Source organism: Eretmochelys imbricata, chromosome 10, assembly GCF_965152235.1.
Source record: "Eretmochelys imbricata isolate rEreImb1 chromosome 10, rEreImb1.hap1, whole genome shotgun sequence".
NCBI lineage: Eukaryota > Metazoa > Chordata > Testudines > Cheloniidae > Eretmochelys > Eretmochelys imbricata.
The window spans coordinates 45,661,525-45,687,898 of NC_135581.1; the positions used below are offsets into that span (position 1 = coordinate 45,661,525).

Here is a 26,374-nt window from a genome sequence, read left to right on the forward strand (position 1 = left end):
CCCTAAGAGGGCTGGGATGAACCCCTTAAACTGAAGTTAGCAGATATGTCCTCCAGGAATCCAGGGCCTAAAACTAGTGAAAGAGCAATTCAGTTTGCAGTTCACAAACAAAGCAGTGCTGTTTAAGTTAGGGTGACCAGACAGCAAATATGAAAAATTGGGACGGGGGGGGGAGGGAGAGGAGGTAATAGGAGCCTATATAAGAAAAAGACCCAAAAATTGAGACTGTCCCCATAAAATCGGGATATCTGGTCACCCTAGCTTAAGTGCCAGCAAGAATGAAAAGGCCTTTAAGTGGCGGCATGCCCTCTGCATACTGCACTGAGGGGAGACTTCTGAGCAAGTGCAATTGGATATTAATTAATGAGGAAAGCCTGACAGAGGGTCAGGGCACCTGGCCTATCTGAAGCTTCACACAGAAAGAGCGAAGGGGTATAAATAAAACAGATGCTGCAAGAGAGACTCATCTCTCTTCTTTCTGGCCCAGGTCCATATGCACTGAGTGCTGGAGATACAGGGGTCCAGCTAAGAGCTCAAAGGGCCAGAGAACAAGCTAGATGATGAAAGGAAGGATGGTCCCCTCCAGTGGCTAGGAAGCTAGGAGATCTGAGCTCTCTTCTAGGGGTACTGTGACCTAGGGGAGTTTGCCTCCTGTCTGTAAAATGTCAATTCCCCACCTTGCAGGTGGGGCTTGTGAGGCCTGGCTCACTAATGCTTGTAAAGGGCGCAGCGTTCTTATCAGAACCTGCTTATCTTGGTCACTACATTTTCAGCAACGCATTTTCTGTCTAGTCCATGTCATTGCAATGTTTCCTCTCTTGCATCCTGGACTGGTGACCAGTGGGAACTGTGTTGTTCTCAGGTCACTGCGGGCATTAATGTCTTTAATAAATGGGGAGAGTGACTGGCGTCTGAGAGGACGGTGCTGCTGCTCTCTGCTCTCTTGTCCTCTTAATTTCATAAGGCACCTTTATGTCACTGTGCCAGAGACCTGTTGACACATGCGCTGCCTCACCCCAGCCAGTTACAAAATACTCCTGTAAACAACAAATGGAAGAAATAAATACAACCCAAAAAGAAACAAAAAAAGAAATGCTGCCCCTTCACCTGTTCTCTGGGGTTGTTGGGGCTCTGCCCCGTTTCCACAGCCCACTTGCTGCGCTGGAAGGGTAGGACCACGTTTCCAGCATTGTTAGGGTCAAACACGGAGTCTCCCATGGGGATGCGGATGTTTATGAATTGAGCAGGGCAGCCGGGATTCTCCACCGCCAGGATCTCCGAGAGCACATGGAAACCTATGAGAGACCCAAGCAGAGACAGTGACTGGGACAGCTGGGTGGGAGCAGGTTGTCAATTGCACCCCAAGAATAACAGCATTCAACGAGATTCAGGCAAATTCTCCATGGCCCTGCGTAACGACTGCTCTTCCAGCTCAGTCAGAGCAGGTCAGGTGATATGCGGATGTGGGGGGTGGGCTGCACACGGATGGCCATGTTGGATAATGACCCACAGTCTCTCTCTGACTTTGCCACTGGCTTGCTGGCTGACCTTGGGGAAGTCACTTGACGTCTCTGTTCCTCCGTTCCCCAGCTGCAAACAGGAGTGATGATACTTGCCTCTCTCTACAGTGCTTTGAGATCCCTGGGTGGGATGGGCTATGGGGCAGAGTACTGTGAGGAGTGCTGGGCTTTACCCATCTGTGAGGCTGGGCAGACGAACACATGGCTAGCACAGAGTCCCATAGTCAGCAGGGATTAAATCGGATTAAGCCAGTGGCTGTTCAGAGATCCCAATAGGTTCTGCCTTTCATCAGCCTGATGAAACCTGGTGCCTCACATGACCTTGTTCCTGGCCTGGCCACCCCTTCTCCTCTGAGCCACTCGCTGAGGCCTGTCTGAGCCTTGAGGGATTGTGGGGAGCTGTTCTCCAAGCCTGGCGACTGCCTGACATAAGCCAAGTGACGCACAGCAAGCAAGGACAGAAGAGGCATCTGTCCTACAGGCAGGCCCTGAGCCGGAGGTTCACACCCTTCTTTGTTGGGAGCCTTTGAGCTGTCTGGTGTTGGTTGAGGCTCGAGGCAGAGGTGCCACAACCCTGTGAAACAGGCCACTTGTGGGCTAGTCCAGTCTGCATGGCAGCAGGCAGGGCTGGAAATCTCACAGGCTGTTTTAATGCTGGCAGACTGTGCAATGCTCGGGAGGGGAATTTCTGACGTGCTGTGTAAGCACTGACCATCACTATCTCTAGCCAAAAGCAGAGCAAAGGGCCCAGGGAAAGCGTGGGAATTTTGAGGATGTATCCAACCCAGTCCCCTAAACCTTCCAGAGTTCTCCCACTCCTGGGTACTGCAGAGCTGCCCTCAGCCTGGGGATTGCGTCTCGCCTGGGGATTGCATCTCACCAGGATAACAACTTGCCTGCCCACTTCAGAGAGCCTCTAGCTCAGCTGGAGAGATGGGCTGGATGCAGGACTCTCTGGCTGGGTTCTCTGGCCTGTGATCAGAGGAGAGAGTCATGGTCTCTGAGATAAAATTGAACAGAGCACAGAATCCTGGCCAAAGTCTCTGCTAGCAGCCAGCACTGAGCACTGCTGGGACAGGCTCTTGCTGGGATCCACTGCCCAGACAATCGAACAAACACTCAGCAAAATGGTTAATGAATGGGTGAAGTTCTGCGTATGACAGGAATGGGTATTTATTCATGCCTCTTGCAGACAGCAGGGACACTGCTGACTGCCCCAGGCTAGAAGGACTACCCCAGGTGAGCTTGTGTTTGCTTTGCCTTTTGGATCAGTGAGACTAAAGGAAATAATAACTGAACCCCATTTTCTCTTGCTCTTTCTCCTCTGCTGTGCTGGCCCTTTGGCTTCTGGGAAACCTGCTGCCTGTTTGCTCAGCCTGCATGAACATACATAGGGGATTACACTCTCCAAACATGACTCAGACAAATGGAGGAAGCCACCAGTGTGCAGAGCAGGGCCACAGGCCCTGGTGCGAGAGGAGCCCGGATCACACCCTCACCGAGAGGAACGTACTCTGAGAAGCATGAGGGACATGCCCCTCCAGAAAGGGCTGTGGGAACATATCCCAGCCTCAGAGGACAGAGCTGGCCTGGCAAGTCCTGGTGCCCAGGGCTGCAGAACTCCAAATGAGTGGCAGGGGCAGCTGTGTAGCTAAATCACCTGTGCTCCGGTGAAATTCTTACCAGGCAGAGTGTGGAGGGGCAAGAGGAGCCCCAGCTCTGAGTCTCAGAGGCACCCGAACCCTCGCTGAGTTTATAAGCTACACAAGAGTCTGCATCCGATGAAGTGAGCTGTAGCTCACGATAGCTTATGCTCAAATAAATTGGTTTGTCTCTAAGATGCCACTAGTACTCCTTTTCTTTTTGCGAATACAGACTAACACGGCTGTTACTCTGAAACAAGAGTCTGCCGTGGAGTAGGAGCTCCACCTACACCAAGTGTTCATGCATCATTGGTATAAAACTCTGTCTAAAACAACAAGGAAGTTTCCAAACAAAAACCTCATTAAGACAGAGTGACGGGCCACCACCACTCCTCGATGCCTCCCATTCAAATCCTTGTTCCTAACCCCCAGGGCTCAGCCAGGTCTGACGTCTTGGTTCAGAAGTTATAGATTTGAATCTGTCTAACCAAGGGCTTTGTAGGGGAAAGAGCGAGAGGGGTCACAACGATGGGAGTAAAGAAATAGCACAAGGGCTGTTCCCAGTGCCCTGCCAGCCACCTCTTACCAAAGAAGACACCCAGCACGGTTCTGTTCCTGCTGGAGGCCAGCCTGGAGCTCCCCTGCGCGGCCACGTTGCTGAGGCTCCGAGCATTGGGCACATTTGGCTCCTGCACTGGCTGGTACACGCCATCAGCATAGTTAGCTGGCAGGAGACGCAGCAGCTTGGAACCTGGTGGTACAACATCAGTATGTCACTGTGTCCAGTATCCCGAGGACAGATGGGATCCCATGGTTGTGGGCAGCATACAGGGGAAAGGGGGCCCTTGGGGCTGCCCAGAGGACTAGGGAAATCTGGGCTGGGGGGAGAGTACAAGGTAGCTGGAGCGTTTAGGAACCTGCCTTCCAGAAAACCTAGTGTCTTTGTAAAGGACCGTCAGGGCTGCACTGCTAAACGTTATTGCTGTGTGCTAAACATCCAAACAGACACATTCTTTCTCCTCCACACAATCAGATCCACACAGCATCTCCCCATTCATCGGGGCACAAGGGATGTTTACAAGGGTCAACTACCAGCATGGACCATCCAACCCTGCACCCCCAATAACAGGCCATGCCAGATGTGTCAGAGGAGAACAAACATTTAGACCCAGCAGAGCCATGTCAGCCAGGAGCATGAAAACCCCCCATAACTGACAAAAGACAAAGCCCACCTGCAGATGCAGCTAGCCTGCATAAAAGCCCTTTTTCTGGGAGAGGCTATTTCATTTGGGGAAATGGTAGAAACTATCCTGGGAAAAGCACTCGTTTGCTAGTGCTGGTCTCCTGATCAACGCTAGCAGCAAGCCCTTGCCAGTGGAAACGAGGCCAAAGTAAACAACGTTCCGCAAGCTCCACCAGCTTGAGTTTCTGGAGGGATTGCAGGTGGGATTTTTAAAAGCACCTAAGGGAGTTTGGTGCCAGCACCCTTTGAAAGTCAAAAGAAGACACATGCATAAGGGAGTTTGGTGCCAAAACCTATTGAAAGTCAGTGGAAGCCGGGTACCCAAGGGAGTTTGGCACCTATCACCTACTGTAAGTCAATAGAAGCCACATGCCTAAGGGAGTTTAGCACCTATCACCTACTGAAAGTCAATGGAAGCTGGGTACCTAAGGGAGTTTGGGGCCAGCACCTATTGAAAGTCCATGGAAGCTGGATACCTAAAGGAGTTTGGTGCCAGCACATATTAAAATTCAGTGGAAACCAGGTGCCTAACTCCCTTAGATGCTTTTGAAAATCCTCCCTGAAGGCGCAGCCCCGTTGAGGACCTGATCAAAACCCACTGCAATCAATGGAAAGACTCAGGGGGCTTTGGCCCTGGCCAGCGGAGTGGGAGCTGCCTGCCCTGGAGGTGACCAAGGTACAGATGACAGTAGCAAGGCCTGCATCTGAATGTGAAGGTTGCAACCTCTCAGCCAAGCGCAGGTGGCAGAAGCCATACGCTGCTGTATTACAATCACCTCAAAGGACCTGGGGATCCAACAAGAGTCCTGAGCGATACCCAGGAGCAACCAATGGTAGGCAAACCCCCTCTGCCACCTCCTCTGGATGCCCCAAGCCACCATCTTCAGCTCAGGCAGGTCTGGACCGAGCTTTAGCCTCCTGGTCCCCATCAGGCCCCAGTTTTAAATCAACAGTTCTGCCCAGAGGCAGGACAAGCCAGGTCATCTACTCTGACCGAAGACGTCAAAGCTGCTGGCCTGGCCTTGCTGCCAGCACTGGCCTCCCATGCTCCCGCACTCACCTGCAGAGCCGCGGCTGTGGTACAGGAGGTTGTTGTACCAGCCGTCATAGCGCTGGACTTCCCAGTGAATGTTCTCTTGAGCACCTGTGAAGACACCAGACCCCAGGGCCATATTCAGCTGGGATGGCATGTAGCGTGAGTGGCAGCTGTTATAGGGGAGAGGGGGACTGAACCCAGGGAACAGGCTGCAGGTTTGGTTTGTACAGCCACAGTTGGAGAAAACTGACAGCAATGTCTCCTGAGATTTTAAACAAAACATTGAGAGGGGCCCTGGATCAGTGTGCTGGTAGCCCAGCCTGCCAAAGGGTCGCTAAGGCAACACCTCACTGCCAGCAAGGAGAACATGCTTCCCAGCGGGGCAAGATAACTCCCTCTGCTACACAAGGAACACTGGATTTCTGTGTCATGGGACTTTTACCTCTCTCAGAGTGAGGGGCCGGACTGCCTCCCAGCCAATCAGACCCCAGGGCTGCGAGTGAACTGAACAGCAAAATGATATTACTGACCAATCAAAGCCAAGGGGCCATACCAACATGTCCCACTCCCTGCATAGGGAACACCAGTGCGCATGGCTTGCCCACAGAGTAGTAGTCACAGCAAACAACGGAGCCAGGGCATCCACCCCACAATCACATGCCAGGACACACCCTTATCTCAGCACCTCTCCTCCTCCCCCAAGAGACGTGGCCTTGGGCGGTAGATTCTTTGTAATCAAAGAAGCCCAAACAGAAGTGAGAAAACATGGGGCATTCCAATATGTCAGTAACCACAGATGGGGGGTGATGGAAGCAAGGTAATGGTACTTACCCACTGCGCCCCACGTCCCAGAAAGGAGCCACCCAACCAAGGCCAGGATCCAAGTCTTAGTCCTGGCCATGACGGTCGTACTTTTCCTGGGAGACCCTCCCACTGATGCCTCTGAAAACAGAGAGGAAAGCAGGTGAATTGGAGCCCCACAAAGAATTTCTAAACCTCTGAAGGCCTTGGTGTCTCGCAGAGTGCAGGGGCCAGAGAATGATGCTGTAGCTTGCTGGTTAGAGTATGCACACAGGATGTGGGAGACCCAGGATTCAATCCCCTGGCTCCAATAAAGTTTTAATTATTTATCCACAGAGGAACAGGAGAGACTGAGGCAGCCCCATGTCAGAATATCCCATCACCTAGTGGTTAGGGCACTCAGCTGGGAGATGCCTGTTCAAATCCCTTCTCCCCATCAGGCAGAGGGGGGACGTGAACTGGGGGGGTCTCCCACATCCCAGGTGGGTGACCAACCCACTAGGCTTAAAAGTTATGAGAGAGATGCACCTCCTCACATAACATGCCTTAGGTGCTTAACTCCAAAGGGCTTCCCAACCATGGATCTCTAGGAGGGATGGACGCCTCCCTGCAGCCTAGACTTAGGTACCCATCTCTGAGACAGGACAGGACTTAGTATGCACTCCTCTCGCTGCCAGCTTCCATTGGCTAGCTTAGGTGGCTCCCCTAACATGCTAGATTGGAGTCAGTACTTGAAATCATCCAACCAGTTTAACACTTGTTCTGCTTCTGAGGCAGAAATCTTAAGGGTGGAGACCAGCAGTCTGCAAAGGCATCTTGCCTATGTATTTCTATAGTGTTCCTGTCCATAAGGCACAGTTCTGAATAGCAGGTCTGCACATCAGGGGAAAGCGGTTGCAGAGTTCACATGTTTGCTGTGCACGTCCAGCAAATAGTAGCATGGTGGGTCTGCTTCCAAAGTTATTTTCACCTGCTCTGTGGAAGGACCCCCTCAATGCACTGCCTCGGCAAGAAGTCACATTGTTTGGATAAACCGTTTTCTGGACATAGTTTCTGACAAAGATTACACAATCGTCTTTTCCCACATTCCAGGCCTAAGTGACACTCCAGGTGTATCACGGTTTTTACATAGAGGCTAATGGAACGCATGTATTGTACCTGAGTTTTAGAAACCCCTCAACCTGGGGTTGAGGTTCCACGGTATGCATCTGATGAAGTGAGCTGTAGCTCACGAAAGCTCATGCTCAAATAAATTGGTTAGTCTCTAAGGTGCCACAAGTACTCCTTTTCTTTCAACCTGGACCATAATCTTTGTCAGTTCAGTTTTGCATCTGCAGTTAATGATACCGGAAACTTTTCTCCTATTATTAGCAGCAAATACAAATTATAGCATGTGCACCTCTAACTCCAATGTAGTAGTTTAAGATCTAAATGCTAGCATCTGCGCCCACAAAACCAGATACCATCTCCAGGCCCTCAGTTTGCCTGCAAGAGGAAATACACACTCTAAACCCCATTATTTTTGTTGCCCTTTGAATACATGATGCCATTACAGGTGGTTTGAGACACTGTAAACAAATGTTCCTTTGCTGATGAGAAATAATACTGTATAAATCTCCTCTCAGCTGATCTCAGAGCCATACGTTAGCAAGTATTATTACAAGCAAACCACTTCATTGGCTTTTGAAAGAAAGTTACTTCTTCATGACATATAGATTTAAGATTGAACTACTACTGAAAGATTCCTCTACCTTGAAAAGCACAGTACAGCGAAAACAGAATGGCGACATCGCCTTTCGGTTGCAAGCAGTATGGCTATGTACGCATATGAGTATGTGTTTATCAGCTGACAGAATAGTTGCTAGAGGAAAGAGTTACAACCAAATTTTCAAAAATTGCCAGCTGGGTGTAACATTAACTCAGACAGCTCCAATACAACTAGTGCTGTGAATCCCTACTACAGCATTATCCGTAGCACCAGTAGAAAGAGACACTCACAAATGGCTACTTCTCACAAGCAGAAAACCGTAGATCCAGACTGTAACAGGATCTGGGCTGGTATGAAATGAACAGGAAATTTCCACTCCTGGTCCAGTTTAAAGAAATATAAGATAAACAGCAGAGAAAGATGGAATGTTATGCAAGGAAAATTATTAGAAGCTAGCCAACAGCAGGAGTGTCCAGTCATATATTTCTGCAAAGAGAGAGAGAGACTCTAGTCTCTACCAGCAAGGCATTTATACTGTGCTCTTCCTGCCATGGCATTAGCCAATGCACTCTCCATTCAGGTCACATACTTCACATACTTCTCCTCTGTACGTAAATGTGATGAGCTGGGCACATGCCTCAGGGATGGGTTAGGGTTAGGGTTGTTAAGTTTTTCATTCTCTCAGGGGTAATACTTAGCTCTTATACAGCACTTTTCATCAGTAGCTCTCAAAGCACTTTATAAAAGAGAAGGAGTATTTGTGGCAGACTAACATGGCTGCCACTCTGAAACCTTTATAAAAGAGGTTGCTATTGTTAGCCACATTTTACAGATGTGGAAACTGAGGCACAGAGAGTAGAAGTGACTTGCTCGTGGGCACCCAGCAAGTCAGCGGCAAAGTCAGGAATAGAGTCCAGATCTCCTGCACCCAAGTTCAATGCTCCATCCTCTATAGCACATGAGTAACTAATGGATTTATCTTAACATTCCCTCCATGAAATAGGGAAGTGCTATCCCCAGTTTATAGCTGGGGACCAGAGACACATGGTAAATTATGTGATTGACCCATGGTCCCACAGGAATCAAACCAAATGCACTGTCCAATAGCCCATCCTTCCTCCCTTTCCCCGTCCCTTCACTGTCTCAGAAAGGTTCTGCTCTCATGCAGAGTTCCAGCCGACATGAGTTTTGAAAGTTCTTTTGTTCTTGTCTTCTGGTGCAGCCTGGGGGATTTGTACTAGGCCTGTGAAGCAGGGAGGCTGACCCTGTACATCTGGGATTCTCATCTCTCCATGTCCTGGCCCGGAGGATCTACCCAGCCTCTATCAACTGACCAAGACTGTGGGGAGTATTCAACAGGGACCAAGATCCCAAAATCCTCATGGGGAGCAATTAACCAAAATTATTTTGGTGGCTCCCGTGTTCCACTTCCTTGCCTGTCCTTTTGGGAACTCTCCATACTATCCATTCACAGGGCTGGTGCAACCACTAGGTGGACTAGGCGGTCACCTAGGGCGCCAAGTGGTTGGGGGCGGCCAAAAGCGCACTCTGGGGAGGCGGTGGAGCAGAGGTGAGCTGGGACAGAGAGGCGCGGGGAGGGCCACCTGCAGCAAGTAACGGTGGGGGGGGTGGCGCACAGGGGAACCGCTCCCCACCCCAGCTCACCTCTGCTCCGCCTCCTCATCTAAGCACGCCACCCCGCTCTGCTTCTCTCCCTCCCAGGCTTGCGTGCCAAAGAGCGGATAGGCGCCACAAGCCTGGGAGGCGGGAGAAGCGGTGTCGGCATGCTCGGGGAGGAGGCGGAGCAGAGGTGAGCTGGGGCGAGGAGTTGCCACATGGCTCCCCGGGCCCAGGGGAGTTGCTACACGGCTCCCCGAGGGGAGAGGGGGCGGCGGGGAGCTGCTGCAGGGGGGCCGCCTCAGGGCGGGGGGGGTGCAAGGTGGAAGTTTCACCTAGGGTGCAAAACATCCTTGCACCGGCCCTGTCCATTCAGCATGTCTATCCCACCAAGTTCTAGCAAGGACTCTGGGACTCAGGCCTGCCAAGAGGACCTTCTGCACCTGAATCATGTGGTCTCCTGGGGGCGGTGCTCCTTGAGCCTGGGAGTCTATTTCCCATGCGTGGCCACCTAGCGCTCCAACCAACCTGTGCGGCAGTTTGTTGCTTTGATGTCTACTCATCTGAGGGCTGATTTGCCCGATTTCCTGGATGTATTCGTTCTGAACCAGGCCAGTGTTCTCTCCCAGCACCATGGAGAAAGAGCAAGCACGTTGGTGCTGGTGAGCTCAAGCGTAGCTCGCGAAATGCAGGCCAGCCCCTGGCGTGCCAAACAAATGCCTTGCATTATGGCATCTAGCAGCTCTCTGGCCTGTTTATTGAACCACTCCTGAAAACACTGGGCTTTGACTGGGGAACCAGTTTGCAGACTTAGGCAGGCTCCACAAGCCCTGGAAGCCCCACAGGGAGTTTGCAAGGTTTGAAACCCCTCCTCTACTGTGGTGAGAGGGAGGATGTGCTGGGAGGTAAACAATAGACAGTCTCAGTTCTGCCCCAGGGAAGGTCGCTCACTCTCTGTGTCTCAGATCCCTGCTGGCACATTCAAAAAGCCAGCTCTGCCCTGTCCAGCAATGGGGTTTGATCCTGCTCCTCTGCCCACACCCCACTATAGCTCTGAGCTTCCCCACCCCATGAAAACAGGGCACCCTGGTTCTGCCAGAGCCAAGCCCTGGTCCTTGCCTCCTGCTAGGAGTCTGGGTGTGGGACTCCTTGGTTCCCTTGATGTCTCCAAAGGCTCCAGGCCCTTCATCAAATCGTCCAGTGAATCCTATCCAAAACCGCAGGACCCTAGCAAACACTTCAGCAACTGCACTCCAGATAAGAGTGATGCAAACAAACCCTCAACGCCAAAGAAGGGCTTCCAGGAGGAATTGGCAAGGAGTCAAGGACAAGCGCCCTCCACGGCTGAGCTGCTGTGTATTGAAAAGGGAGGGGAGGGACTAGCTTCCCCAAACACTCACCCCCCTGTGTAGGAACCCTGGAGGCTGACGGGGGCTGCTCCCAAGTACCCCAGAAAGTCTCTCTGCTCAGTTAAGCAGAGCTGCGCAGCACAGGGTACTGGACAGCTCCGGGAAGCTGGTCTCAGCCCCGGCACTGAAGTAAAGTGCCCTGGTTTTTTCAAAAGATTAAACGCTGCAGAATGCCGGCTTGCGGCTGCTTTAGGGATTCTGAACCTTGCAGCACATTCAGTCTCCCCCGACTCCCGATTACATTTCCAAGACCCGGCTTCTCAATGGGCCCCTTGCCTTTAGCAGCGCCCAGTCAATCCGGCTGGGTGAGAAACCGTCTGGGGCCAGACGGTGCTCAGGGCTGGCTGGCAGGGGATGGGGTGGATGGGATTTAGCCCCGTCTCCGGGCAGGCCAGGGCTTGCTGTCCCTGTGGCCGGAGGGGTTCTGGGACCCCGGGAGTATGAAGAGAACTAAACCCACGGGGGCTCGGTAGCCCCACAGGGCGGTTGTACGTGCCGAGGAGGCAGATTCCCATCGCCTGGGTCCGGACCGCCTCGCTGCGCGGAATGGCTGGGGGCGGCGGGGGGGTATCCGGGAAACAGCCTGCGGACGGGGAGCAGGCTCCTGGCGAGCCCTGGGGAACAGGCGCTGGGGCCCTGATCTGACTCCCCGCCTCCCTCTGGCCAGGGCACAGCCAGCAGCTGGGATGCCCAGCACAGCCCTGCCCGGGGGCAGCTGGCGGAAGCAAAGGGGACAGAATGTGCAGGGGAGCCCAGGTGCCCAGCCAAGGGCCAGGGAAAGGAGGCTCCCGTCCCGAGGGGCCTCGGTCCTGTGTCCTGGCCTCGGCGAGGGAAATACAGAGCCAGCCAGCCCAACGCGCGGCTCCCCACGGAGGCTAGAGCCGGGGATTCGGCCCCTCTCCAGAGCAGAGACCCTCCCGCCCAGCTCCTCCACCAGCGCCCTGAGCCCTGCGCAAGGGGCCTTGGCTCGGAGAACGAAGAGTCCCCGTGGCCAAGATTTCATTGGCGGGGAGGGGGCAGAGCTCCCGGTGGGGGGGGCTGCGCCTGGCGCTCCGCCTTCGGTCTGGGCGCTTCCCAAGCGCGGAGCGACCCGCGTTGGGGAGGTGGGCTGCGCAACGGCTGTGCCGGGCTCCACCTGCCCTGGCCAGGCGGCTCCAGGACTGCGGGCGGCGGGCGCAGGCCGGCTCTCCCCAGGGACGCCACCTGCCCGCGGCAGGGCCCTCTCCCCCGCACAGCTGGGCTCCCACAGCGCACCTCAATAATCAAATAAATCAATTGCAAATTAGCAAAGAGGAAGCAAATCCTGCCCCTTGTCAAGGCAACCCCCCCTCATCGCTCCGAATTCGCGCCCCTGGACCAGGTGGTAGCAAGTTCCGACGGGTAGCCCAAAAGGCCGCATTTGCGTGGCGGAAGCCGCTACTGGTAGCAAAATTGGAGGGATGCTGCTTCTGCCGCCACAGCTCCCACGTGTGAACCGATCGGGGGCGCAGCGCCCCCCAGCGGCGCCCTGCGAGCACCGCGCCGCTAGCGCCCGGTCCGACCCGCAGCAGGTGCATCCTGCGGCACCTCCCGACCCCAGGGCCCCGGCCCCAAGAGGGCGGCGCACTCACTTGGACCGCGGGTGTTCCTGGTGTGCGGTGCCGCGCAGCCCTCTGGCCCCGCTGCCTCCTGCCTGGCCGGCTCTGGGCAGAGTGGGGCTGGGCGGCTCGCGCGCCAAGGAGGAAGAGCTGGGGGGCGGGGCCCAGCTGCCTCATTTGCATAGTCACCGGCCCCCGGAGTCGGGCGGGTACCCCGGGGTGAGTCGGGCGGGCACCCCGGGATGGGGCGGGCGGGCACCCCGGGGTGGGGCGGGCGGGCTATAAGAGAGCAGCCCGCAGGCTACTGCTAGCACTGCTGGACCCTGAGCGCTGCCCTGCCGGACAGGTAAGCGAGGGGCAGGCGCCCACCCTGGGCTGGGGCTCCAGGCAGCAGGGAGATGCTCCCCCCTGCTAGCGCATTTCTGCCTGGAGCAGGCTGCAAGGGGGAAGCTAAACACTCCGGGCTTCTCGGGGCTACCGCAGTGCAGCCCATGGGGACTGGCTATGTCCCCTCTTGAAGATCCCTGGGGACATGACCCACAGCCCCTTTACCTGACCCCGCTCCCAGGGGACGTGTGGGTGCAAGAGCCGTGAAGCCAAATCCGAGCTGACTCCCCCTCCTCCTCCAGACAGGGCATTGGCTATCCCCTAAGAAGCCCTTGGCGGCCGGGTGGGATCTCATCACTTGCCTTTCCCGTCTGGGGCACCCCAGAGCCAGCCGAAACACCCGCTTCTAGCCCCGAGAGAAATTGCCAAGGGAGAATTTTCGTGGGACATTTTTTGCAGGGGAGCTGGGAAACAAACCGGACTGTCCCGGTGGCGGGATTCGGAGCGAAATGTTGGTTCCGATTCAGTTTTCAACAGCCCCTCCCCTCAAAATATCAGGGTTTGATTTTCATTCCCCTTCCCGCTTGCTCCCCCTTGATTCCTTTTGCCGCTGAATGGCTTAGGATGAACCGTGCCAGCCAACTTTGCTTTCTTTTCTTTTCTCACTCTAACTTTTCAAAGTCCCTTCACCTTTTGAATACTGTGGGAGCTGCAGAATTCACAAGTTTCATTTTTTTACAGCTCTGCGATCTTTCCCCAGCCTTTTGAAAAGTTTCAGGGGAGAAAAAGAGGAAAAACGAACCCCCCCAGGTCTAGAAATCCTGGATCCAACCCCAGAGAGGGTGAAACCTCGCCCCTGCTAGAATTTTGAAAGCTCAAAGAATTTTCAGTTTTCAAAAAGTGAACTTTCCATCCGGAATGAAGCCAGATGAAAATGGTTGTTTGGCTTTGAAATTTCCCATTGAGAAATAATATTTTTATATATAAACCTCCCTTTTTCATCAGGAGACATTTTCAGTCCAAATGCAGCGACTTGTAACGGCCGAATAGTTTCATCAGGGAAATCTCGGCAACGAGGCAGGGGCTGCTGTTTTTTGAACTGAAAAAATTATCTCGCATGATGAGGCTGGGGCCGGTGCGTTGGGTCCAGCGCAGATCCCTGCCCAGAGCGGGGCATTTCTGCGCGATCCAGGGAATGCCCGGCTGCCGCTCGACGATTAAAGTTTGACACCGTCTGATCAGCGTACCGGGCTTTTCTCAGCACCTCAGAGCTGCCTGAGCGGTTTAACCAGAACCTGATTCCCGAATTCACACTTACCCTGCGAGTTACCCCACTGGAGTTCTTGCTTGAGAAGGCGGGTGGGTTCTAACTCAGGGCTTGTCTACACGGGAGAATCGACCGGAAAAGCTCTCCTGGAATCATTGCTCCGGAATAAATGTGATTTTATTCTCGAATAATTACTCCGCTTTCGAAATGCGTTAATTATTCTGGAATAAAGTGACTTCTCCTCCGGAGAAGAGAGGTCCTACATGGGAGATATTGTGGAGTAGCTTATTCCACAGTAGCTATTGCGGTCAATTTCTCTGTGTAGACAAACCCAAACACACGGAGAGATTCCAATCTAGCGCACATTACTATTTAATTTATTTATTTATATTGTATTGTATATATATTTAGCATACGCTAAATTCCTTTTTATAAAGCTCAGAGTTCTTGTCAGGTGTTTATTCGACTGAGTTTAGGTTCCCTTGCTCTGCCCCTTCTAACCGTCACCTATTTTCAGTGAGTTGTAATATTCCGAAACTTTCCTCTTTGGGGCTGAACTGTCCCGGAATCTTCCCGGAAGAATGCAACGATTTTTTGCTGGAAAGTTTGAGCAAAATCAGTTTCGCTATTTGTGAGAAAGAGGAGAGTGACAAACAGCCTGGACTATCCATGAGATAGAAATACCCTTTTAAAATCTGTATATTTTCTAAAGAAATCACATAACAATCTTAAGAAATAATCAAACTGGACAGAACAGCCCCGGCTGCCATGAATGCTGATGGCAGAAATGTATCTAAATCTCCTAGGCAGCTTTGGAAAATGCCAACCAATACTCCTGTGCTCCAGCCAGTCGAGGGTGGGGGGAGAGCTGGGAACTCCGAGCCAAATCCTGACTCTGCCAATTGCTCCCTCTTTGACCTTGGGCAACACCTCTCACCCTTTGGCGTGCATACAGGATTTCTGCTCTGCCAGGCTGGAACTGGGGGGGGGGTTACTTGCTGCTGGTAGCGATACCCACCAATGGTATCTGAGACCCAGGGCCAGCAAACGGGGCTAACACAAAGCCAGCTTTATAGGTGGAGAGATCCAATGCACAGCCCAGCCTGCGGCGGGTCAGGGCGCCCGCTAGCCCGGGAGATCGCTCCGACGGGTGCGGTTGCAAGGCGCACAGCAAAATACAAAGCCCCTGACTCCCGCAGCTGCAGCGCCAGGCAGGACCCAGCTCGCCCTTGCCGAGCGCGGAGCGGTGGCTGCCTTAGGGTCCGGGCTGTCCAGGGGAAGGGGGAGGCTGAGCAGCGGGGAGCAGAGCCGCACTCGGTGGGGACGTGGCTCTGCTTTCCCCGCACCGTCCGCTTCCACAAACCCCGCCCGCGGCCGGGAACGGGGCCCAACCTCCGGGCCCGCAGAGCAGCCGAGCCCTGCTCCGAGCGCCGCCTCCCCCGCGCCTCTGGCCGGCGCCTTTCCTCTGGCCCCCGGCGCGACTCATGCCCTGGGGCACGTTCCCATCCCAGCCCCCTCCCCGCGGCCGGGAGCGGGTCCCAGGCGGTGCTCAGACACGCTGGCCCCGGGCACGCCTGAGTCTCTCTCGGTCTCTCTCTCAGGTTTCCTGCCCTCCGCCCAGCCCGCACCATGACTCTCTTCGACGGCGTCTACCCCTTCTACCCTCAGCCCAGGAAGGCCTTCGCCTTCGATGTCAGCTCCATCATCGTCATCGCCGTCTTCCTGTCGCTGGCGCTCAGCTTCCTGCTCATCCTGCCGGGGATCCGGGGCCGAGCGGTGAGTGCCCCGGCCCCGGCCCCGGCCCCAGCCCCAGCCCCGGCTGCTCCCGTGCAACGCATTCGCGAACAGAGAGACCGAGAGCTCTGACCTGCCAGACCTACTGCATGCGGGCACTGACACCCCCACCCCAGCTCTACCCCACAGCCCCCTGCTAGGCCAGTACCCCAGCCCTGCCCCCCAGCTCTGCCAGGGCACCCCAGCCCTGCCCCCCAGCTCTGCCAGGACACCTCAGCCCTGCCCCACAGCCCCCTGCTAGGCCAGTACCATAGCCCTGCCCCCCCAGCTCTGCCAGGGCACCCCAGCCCTGCCCTACAGCCCCCTGCTAGGCCAGTACCCCAGCCCTGCCCCCCCAGCTCTGCCAGGGCACCCCAGCCCTGCCCTCCAGCTCTGCCAGGACACCTCAGCCCTGCCCCACAGCCCCCTGCTAGGCAGGTAACATAGCCCTGCCCCCCAGCTCTGCCAGGGTATCTCAGCCCTGCCCTACAGCCCCCAGCTAGGCCAGTACCATAGCCCTGCCCCCCCAGCTCTGCTAGGGCACCACGGCCCTGCCCCACAACCCCCTGCTAGTCGAATACTGGGCTTCCCACACCCCTGCATTTGCCCCTCCCCTCTGATAGGCTGCACCTCCTGCTACTCAAGTCCTGGCCTCTCCCCCCTCACAGCAGTTTTGCTGTAAATCCAATGACATTATTGGTTATTTCTATTACAGTAGTGCCTAGAAGCCCTGATCAGGATTGGTGCGAGGTGCTGCACAAACAGGTGCAAGAGCCTCTGTCCCTGTCCCAGAGAACTTAGTCTCATAATGTCTTTGCTCCTTTTAAGTGATTTTGTTACATTCACTCACTTGCAAGAGAACTGAGGACCCCTTGGGCCACTCCTTACAGCTGACCCCCCTTCCATCTCTCTCCTCACAGAGGCTGTATTGGCTACTCCGGGTTATCCTGAGCCTTTTCATTGGGGCGGTGATTGTTGGTAAGTGCTCCCTCGAACTAGCCAGTGACCCACAGGGCTGTATTCCCAGAGCAGGGGCACTTCCTGGTAGGGAGGCTTTGGGTGTGTGCACAGGAAGCATGGGCTAGTGGTTAGAGCACAGGCGATTTGGGTTCTCTTCCCAGCTCTGACTAAATCTTCCTGTATGACCTGGACAAGTCACTTAACATGTCTGGGCCTCAGTTTCCCCATCTCTATAATGGGCTTGATAGTATTTTAATAAATGCATGGCCATCTAGGAATGCTGTGGCTGTCACTATTCTGCTCTCTGTGGCCACTCAGAGCTTCTCAGGGAATAGAAATCGAATCTCCCTGTGCCCAAACACTCAGCCCCTTATGTGATCTACAGGAGAATGGCTGTAAGCAGGAGGGAGGCCTATGACACACAGCTGAACAGTTCTGGTGCCAGCCAGTGGAGGGCAGTAGTCATGTACACATACATGCACACACTATCATATTTGCGCCTCTCACAGGGATGCTGAGAGTGGCTGAATTCCTGTTTGTAAAGCACACTGGGACCCTTAGAAGGCAGCTGCTGGAGAGATGCTGAGTGTTGTTATAACTGGCAGCACCCGATAGCCCTAGAGATCGGTCCCTGCCATTTTTACAGGCTGCTCCCTGAGTCCAAATGCCACGGGGGCACTCTGAGGAAATGCAGAAGACTGGCTGTCAAAGAAGGGGCGAGAAGCAGCGGGTACAGCCCCCACCCCCTTCTCTGGGAGTGAGTCCACCCTCCCTGAGGCACTTGAGAGCTGCCACATGCTGCTCTCAGCATAACGAGATGTCCAAGTGCTGCTTGGGCACACAAGAATAATGAATCGTTGTCAGAGCCGAAGCCAAGGATTTCTCTGTCTGGCACCACCCGGAAGCCCAGTTTGGAGTCCATAGATAGATACTCTGGCTCTGTGATCCCCAGCAAGTACTGGGGGGGCGGGTCCTGAGTACTTGGGGATCACACCATTTTGCAAGTCCTTCTGGACTGCAGTGTGTCTACAGCAAGATCTCAGAGTTTGCCCTTGGGGCATTTCCTCTGAATTCTCCCCTTGGGTGAAAGGAACAGGTCTGGGTTTGTGCCTCCACAGTAGAAGCATGAGGTTCAGCCCCTGAGAACTTGCATGGATCTCAGGCAGCTGCTGAAGGCCCCCCCATTGCAGACCACCCCAGCTCCGGCTCCCCCATTCCCTGGCAGTGCAGTGTCATTGGAGCTGGGGTGCTGAGAACTCTAGGGTCTGTGCCTGCCACGCCACCCCCTTCGAGGCCTGTTCTACAGGGGTCTTAGGTTGCATGAACTAGATATGCCCCAGGGGCTGGAAGAGGGACAATTTGATGCATCCCCTCTGCTCCACTCCTTCTTCACACATAGACTCTCAGACCCTCCGAGCGTCTCCCTGAACCTGCCTGAGACAGGGAGGTTGTGCAGGCTTCATCTTTAGAGCTTGAAAATCTGAAAGGTTCAAGGATGAATAAATTATTTGGTTTTTTTTTAAAGTGGGCAGCTCAGCAAACAAGGGGGGCAGCACAGGGCAGCTGAGCACCCTGCTTGCGGCTCCTAGGTCTGTGCTCTTTCCACTAGGCCACACATCCACTGCTTTGCACCACTGCCAGTGAGTGGCTTCCCAGGTCCTGCTGGAACATGCCTTAGTCAAAGTGACCCTTTGGATCCAAGATGTGCAGGCTCCTCTCTGCTTCTATTTGCCACAGGGCCAGGCAATTCTGCGTGGAGGGATCCCAGACAGGGCTAGGTGTGAGCCTAAAGAGCTTATTTCAGTATGAGAAGCCAGTCAGGGCCTTTTGGAGCTTGGCCGGCTGATGACTGCGCAGAGTCCATGGCTTAGTTGTAATCCCTACAAACCCAGACTCTGCCCACAGCTGGTGATCATGAGTGCAGCAGCGCCTGGTGCTAGCCCCTGACTAACTCCACCCACGATTTCTCTCCCCTCCCAGCTGTGCAGTTCACCGGGGACTGGGAGACTGGCCAGGTGACAGCGAACACCTCCTACAAATCCTTCAGCCGCACCATGGTGAATGCAGACATTGGCCTGCACATCGGCTTGGGGGGAGTCAACGTCACGCTAGTAGGTGAGTGCGACGCTGGGATGCATCAGCCAGTGAAACGCGGCCCATGTGCGCAGCACGTGGGGATTTCTCCCCAACCCTGACTTTGGGCATCATAGCATGAGCCGTTGGCCCTCACTTTGTTGTAAGGCCACCAACTCCACTACCAGCTGCAGGGGCCCCTGTACATCTCCTCTGGCTCCCACTGCATGCTGGGTACCAGTCTACTTGCTGGGCCACCTAGGTCCTGTGTGGGGCGGGGGGGAACTGCCTATAACATGCAGTCCAATCTCTGGTTGCGGAAAGCACAGTTGCTTATCACCCGGTCAGTACTGTCTGACTTCTGGATTCTGGGCCATCCATAACACACAACTCACCAGAACTGGTCAGCCTGGGAAGAGCTGGGAAGGGGAGACAATGGGGCTTCTCCTCTTTCTGGGGTGAACTACTCAAGGCAGGCTGGTGGTATGAAGGGGCAGTAAGCTCAGCAATAGCCCTGCCTTTAAGGTAACTAACTGGCTCCCCCATTACTGCTTGGCCCCCTGGAACCCCACACAGTGCGGAATCTCTGTTCTGCCCCAAGGCTAACGAGACGCTTCCCTTCCCTGCAGGGAAGCCAGTGAATCAGATCAATGAAACCATCAACTACAACGAGCACTTTGCCTGGCGCTTTGGAGAAAACTACGATGAAATCTATGAGGAGGGCCTGGTGAAGGGGCTGCCCAGCCCCATCCTGTACGTGGCAGAGAAGTTCAGCCGGCAGAGCCCCTGCGGCGTGTACATCCAGTACAGGATCTCCGGCCACTACACATCAGCAACTCTCTGGTGAGCCTCGTCCTTCTTCACAGGGAGCCGGACGGTCTCCCTTCCCGAGGGGAACAGACTGGGCATCCTTGGTTTGGCCCCGGGCCTGCTCCAAGTGAGATGGGTTTGCTAGCAAAGCCTGCTGTGCCCGGAGACTTCTCTGGAAAGCCAGCACTGGACTCCCATTCCCTAGGAGCAGACATGGCCTGCAGCAGTGCCTGCCTCCCCCCAGCTGCAATGGGGTCTACACCAGTCAGTCCATTCACACTAACCATACAGCACCCAAGTCAATCTGCAGCAGAAGCCAGGCCCTGGGGATCACAGGTGTAGGTCCAGTGGGGCTAGAGAGTGCTCAGCACTGCTGAGGATCAGGCAGGTGCCTAAATATGGATGGAGGAGTCTGACTTTAGGCTCCTGTTTTTGAAAATCTTGGCCCCTGTTGCCTACGGACAGGAAGCATGAGTGGGTGGACAGACTGCGGGTGAACTCCACGGGGGCTGGACAGACAGACAGGCGAGACTGGAAATATGGTCCTTCCGATCTGACTTGGAACCTTCTTTTGACTTGGAGTTGAGGGTTGGAGCCCACCCACTTTGAGCGCAGGGGGCTGAATTCACTGCAGTCTGCCTCTTCCCTTAGCCTGCCCCTGGCATGGTTTTCAGCACCTCCTGGCCCTTTGCAGAACTACAGAGAAAAGCTGCCCCGCCCCCTACAAAGGAACAGCCATGTCCCACATTAGGAGCCATGCTCTGTCCATGGGTACCGCCCCTCTGTCTTGGCCCATGGAAGCTGGGAGGGGCATCCAGCACACTGTCCTGGCAGTGCCTGGGGGAAGCCCAGGAACAGCCTGGAGCTCCTAGACCAGCCTGGAGGTGAGCGTTCAGGGGGCGAGGGGTTTGCAAGGCTGGAGCTCGCCCAGCAGTCAGTTTGGTGCCAAGACAGTGGCCCGTTCCAGTGGCTGTATGTGGGTCTCATCATTTTGTGGCTTTTCTGTTCCCACCAGGGTGGCATTTTGTGCTTGGCTCATTTCCAACATGCTGTTCTCCATGCCAGTCCTGGTCTACGGGGGCTACATGATCCTGGTCACTGGGGCCTTCATGATCTTCTCGCTGCTCTCCTTCTCCACTGTCAGGAACTCCCCCATGTGCGCCATCCAGTTCGGTCCAGCCTCCTTGCAGACTGTCTACGGGGCGTCCTTCTGGCTCACACTTGCAACAAGTAGGCATCATACTTGCTTTGTTTGTGATGTGGTTCTAGGAGAGACCAGGCAGCTGAGAAGGAGGCAGATTCCTTCTGTGCACCTGCTGCTTGTTGTCCAGTTCTAAGTCCCTCACAGCCAACCCGTGAGGGTCAGAGTCCTCAGCTATGAACCTGGCTGTGCTGCTCCGTGCTCTGCAGCTGCCCCTGGGGCTGATACAATGAGCGTGCGTGCTCCCACGGAGCCCGGGAGCTGGTATTTTTTCACTGGACATGTTTGATTGTGATTGACATTGCTGGTATTTTTTCCTGGAAACCCCAGAAACTGAAAATGTTTTGGTAGAAATTATTAGTTTTGGGTAAAAAGTTTTGGCATTTGGAAAAACATTGGTTTGGATTTTTAAAACCTCATTTTTTAACTGAAAATGGTTTTTTAAAAAACAACTTTTTATTTTGTTGATGTTGTTGTTAAGTTTTAAAAAAAATCACAGGAAATTTAAAAATCAAAAGGAAAACAATTCTCCACAAAAAAACCCTGTCGTTCTCCAGCCAGCTCTCCCGAGCAGGCTGTATCCGCAGCTTGGCCGGCACCCGCTGGCGTAGGCAGCTCCGGATGGAACTCGGCTCTGAATCGCTCACACCCAGCCAGCCTGGTCTCCGGTGCTGTTTGGAGAAACAGGCCTCATGCTCAATGAAAGTACCAGTTCCTCTGCACAGTGAAAAGCATCGCTCCCGGTGGTGGGCGGAGTGGGCTGGCAGGCCACTGTGGGACTTTTTCAGTAGATTGTGGATTTTATATGCACTTAATGGGCCAAGTGGTAAGAATTCCCACAGTCTATGTATGTTCCCCAAAGCGTCCAGCTGATGGTGCTGTAGGGTGTGGCATAGGATTTGAAAGGGGGGCAGAGCACAGCAGCCCATGGTGCCGTCACTGCAGTGAGAGGCGGAAGGGGGTGTGATAGTTCCCCATTTGGAGGCCGTTCCCTTTTGCCTGTCAGAATACATACAGGGGGCATCAACTGGGTGGAAGCTGGGATGTGTCCCGGGCTGGTAGCTGGGTGTGATCTGTCACCCTGCGTGAGGGACATGCTGCTCCCAAGGGGCCCTCCTTGTGGAGGGTGCACAGTAGAGGAGCTTGCTGAGTGTGTGTGCGTTGCTCGTGTCTTCCAGGCTTGCTGTGTTTCCTGATTGGGGTGGTGGTGGTTGTGCTGCACTACTTCCGACCTAAGGCATTGAAAGCCTTCTTTGACCGGAGTGAGGACGAAGAGGAAGGGAACGCGATGCTGGGAGAAGCGTATGGCAACCCCCACTTCTGGGCAAGCAAAAAGAATCCTCATGACAACTTTGCACTGACCATCAAGGCGGTCTAGAGGAAGCTCCTCCGCCCTCCCTACTTGGACCCTAAACTCGAGGGAGCGGAGCATTATGGAGTCCAGACCCTTCTCCGGCTCTCCACCGAGATTGACCTCGCACATCCTGTTGGCTCCTCAGAAATCAGCGAGCGCCTTGCCATGCTCTGCTAGGCTGAGAACCCTCCGAGTTCGTCTCCTCTCCAGCGGCCTCCAGAGAAAGGGAAGGCGCTGCCTCGTAGCCAGCAGGGACTCAGCACACGTGTTGAGCTGCATAGTCGCTCTGCTCAAATGGGTTCACAGGAGCCATTTCTGCTTGCACTTCCGCACCCTTTCTGGCGTCAGGTCGAAACCCTCCCTTCTCCCACTGGACTCACACCTGGCTACAGATGTTGAACCCATGAGTCGGGGGACTGGAATCTCGCATGGAGAGGCTGTGACCCCCACATACAGTAAGTATGTGAGACACACTCGGATCCTGCAGGCGGGACTGAAATGCTACTGGCATCCAGTATTCTACGTAACAGACTGAAAAGGCCAAACCCAATATGAAGAATATTGAAGCTGTTTAGTATGTTCAATGAGCAGCCATGGACAGGGGATGGGGTAGGGCAGGGGCAGGGGGAAGGGCAGGGGGAGATTGCAAAGAACAATAATCAAGCCATGAAGTGACGGTTCCCTAATTAATGAGCTGCCTCCTGCTGCAGTCCTGCCGGTCAGCACTGCACCTCTCTCTCTGTTTGCGAGGGCAGCTGGAATATTGGCATGACAAGACAGCAGGGGAGCGTTGCACTAAAGCACTGCCAGGAACTGTAGGTATAGGTACAGCAAGGGGGTAGAAGTACCTTCCTGGGGAACAAACATTGCCGACTAAAGGGCTTTACTCTAGCAGCGAAAGGCAGCACGAGAACCAATGGCCGGGGGTTAAAGCCAGCCAAATTCAAAGTGGAGAGAAGGCCCCAGTTGATAACAGTGAGGGAGCGTAACGACTGGCACAAACTCCGAAGGCAGGGGTGGATTCTCCATCTCTGCAAGTTTTCAAATTCCAGCTGGCATCTTTCTGGGCCTCACAGCCTTTAAGGCCAGAAGGGACCATCCCAGCCTCCAGTGTGTTACAGGTCACAGAACCTCCCCCCCGCCCACTCTTGCAAAAGGACTATAACACAAGTTATGGGGCTCAATACCGGGGCAACAGGGATGAAGTTCTCTGGCCCGTGCCATATGGGAGGGTTACACTAGATGATCCGATGGTCCATTCTGGCCTTAAAACGGGTGTATCCCTGCCTGCTTCAGCAGCCACATGGGGCAGGCGCTGTATGCTGCCTGTAGCTAATATCACAGCCACGAGCCTAATCCACTTGCTGGAACAAGGGCTTAGGAAGGTTTCACTTTAAAAAGAGATGCATTGGGTGGGTACAAAGTTGAATGACTCCTAAAGCCATGGATTCAGTCCTATGTACCCCCAGGTCCCAGTCACACCCCCAGGTCCCACGGCTTCGCTGGCACCTGAGCCAGCCAATCCTTTGCGTTAGGCCAGCCCACCCCCATGTTCCCCCTGTAGAGACCTAGGACACACCTGGGGCCCCACCCCTTGGAGATCTAGCTCCCTGTTCCCCTGGGGGAGGCAGCACTTGGGTTCACCATCACCTACGGCTTCCAGAGACCCTGCTGTCACCTCCCTGGTGCTGTGAGTCACCACCCCGGGGCCAGGTCTCTGAGCCCTCTGTAAAACTCCCTGTGGTCATCCAAGCCGCTTGCAGGGGGTCCATGAATGTGCTGGGGCAAAGGATTTGTGGGGTAAGCGCCCATGGGCAGGCGAGCTCCGTAAAGAAGACACTAAGGCTGAGCGTGGGGCCCACAGGCGGGTGGTCACATGGCAGCACCTGACTGACAGTGGGCAGGCAGCGGGGGACCGTGCCCTCGCTCCGCATGTCCGGTGGGTGTGGGGGTGGTCCCTGTCACGCTAGGAGCAGGAATGCAGGCATGGGGGATGGGACTGTGCACAGACTGCCACACCACTGTGGGGACTGGCTTCCTAAGAGAATCTTCTCACAGGGCCCGATCCTGTGAGGTGCTGAGTGGCTCTCCAGCTGGAGGAGCACGTGCCAGACCTAGGGCTGCACAAAAGGAAAGCAGTATGTTTGAAGCGGCCTGGCTCCTTTTGCCAAACCTGGGCCTGACCTCAAGCAAGCTATGACCTAGCGCGCAGTGAAGCCGACAGCACTGTGGCGTGCAGCCGCTCAGGGGATTGGGCGGCTCTCTGTACTGAGCTGGTCATGAGGGCAGGCATCACATCACATGGAGACTCCATTGTCTCTTGGCTGGCTCCCCTCGGCTGGGCTGCCCTCTATTTATCCAACATTCCTGCAGCATTTCAGCATCTGGGCACATGTAATTTGTGATGCATCCTGGTGAGTTTTGGAGTTTGTGTATGCTAAGAACACTGTAATAAAAACAATAGAAGTGTAGCAACGTGCAGGCTCCTGCCCTTTTTCTGACTGCCTGGGCCAGCTTGTAAGGGCAATTCATGTAGTGGGATCTGAGCCTCCAAGACCTCTAGCCAGGCCCCAGGGCTGATCACTCCTGCGAGGGGCTGCTCTTTCCTGTCTTTTCCACTCCCTCAATAGCACCTGAAATCAGCCTCCCTGCAAGTTTCAAATGACACATTTTGAAGCAGAGGTGAGATGGGATTTTCTAAAGCATTTAAGTGAGTTAGGAGCACAAGTCCCACTGGATGTCAACCCAGGGGCTGCTTTAATTGCACCAGGGTCTGAGAAGGCCTTCAGCAGACCCAGAATTCAGAGGCTGCAAGGCTGTAGAAAGCCTGAGGAGCACAGAATCTAGGCCCCAGTCTAGAACCAGATCAAAGGTATTTAGGCTCCTCACTTCCACTGAAATCACTGGGAACTAGGTACATAAATGCCTTGGAGGATCTGGACCCAAGCCATGAGCCCACTATGCCTCTAATTCTTGTCACTTAACCTCAGCTTTCCCATCTGCAAAATGGGCATCCTCTTACCTGAGGCTGTGGGCATGACATCTGGCACATTCGGGGGCATTGCTTATGGCAAAAATCTTTATTGGGCAGGGGAGCTGTATCTCAGGGATTACAAGATGAGTCACGACAGTTTCGCAGTCCCTGATATCAAAGACTGTGAAAGACATGGTGACATCATGATTGCCACCTCTCCAGCAGCCATTGCTAGGAGTGGACCATTTACCAGAAATATCATAACACTCTCTGTGCTGTAATGCCCTGAGATCTGTGTAATCTACCCAGAGCTGATAAGCGCTGCCTGATTCACTGCCAGCCACTTCCTTTTAGCTAGGACTGTGCTGTATGCTTCCTTGTAGCAGTCCGCCACAGAGCCCAAGATCCACAACTGTTCCAGGATGACACTGGATTTGTTTAAGAAAGGGTGGCAGCTGTCCTGAGATCTGTGTTATCTACCCAGAGCTCATAGGTGCCACCTGATTCACTGCCAGCCGCTTCCTTTTAGTGCGGATCGTGCTGTATGCTTCCTTGTAGAGGTCGGCCACAGAGGTCAAGAACCACGCACCACCACTGTTTCAGGAATGATGCTGGATTTGTTTATGCAAACATGGCAGCAACAACACAGAAGCTGAATGGTGACTGTGGGGAGCTAACAGTTCATGCAGAAAAGTGTGTGGAGGTTAATGGGCTGTTAAGTTATAGCCCAACGTCTTAAAAAAAAAAAAAAAAGCTCATTACAGGAGTGAGATGGTAACGGATCCAGTAGCTGATACTGTCTGAACTGTACTTAAGAACATGTCTGAGATGGAAGCATGACTCTGGCAGATGGCATCCTCTATGGAAATGCCAGTTACTGCTGGAGTGCCCACATATGCCCCCACACATGGGCTGAGCCAGGAGCTCCCTTGCCCTGTTGTGAGGAAGAGAGGTGCTGTACAGCACTATGTGGGGAGAAGCAGAGAGCCCTGTATTAAGGCTGGCTAACGCTTTCCAATATAAAAATTCTTGGGACGGTTTCTTTCAAGAGCACTTGCACGTTCCTGGGCTCTAGCAGGAC

General features: G+C 54.3%; 2 protein-coding genes across 2 annotated transcripts in view; one reads left to right on the plus strand and one right to left on the minus strand.

The window, feature by feature from the left end:
- Positions 1-26,374, minus strand: part of DUOX2 (dual oxidase 2) — a 75,628-nt gene that overhangs the window by 31,735 nt on the left and 17,519 nt on the right. Inside the window, exons 6-9 of the mRNA XM_077827970.1 lie at positions 6,274-6,384; positions 5,467-5,550; positions 3,750-3,914; positions 1,108-1,295 (exon numbers count right to left, since the gene is read on the minus strand). Coding sequence (XP_077684096.1) covers positions 1,108-1,295; positions 3,750-3,914; positions 5,467-5,550; positions 6,274-6,384 — 548 coding nt within the window. The remainder of the gene's footprint in view (positions 1-1,107; positions 1,296-3,749; positions 3,915-5,466; positions 5,551-6,273; positions 6,385-26,374) is intronic.
- DUOXA2 (dual oxidase maturation factor 2) lies at positions 15,778-22,343 on the plus strand. The gene is made up of 6 exons (XM_077828608.1): positions 15,778-15,924; positions 16,842-16,899; positions 18,862-18,996; positions 19,584-19,797; positions 20,780-20,994; positions 22,144-22,343. Exons 1-6 carry the CDS (start codon positions 15,778-15,780, stop codon positions 22,341-22,343), a joined length of 969 nt encoding a protein of 322 aa, XP_077684734.1.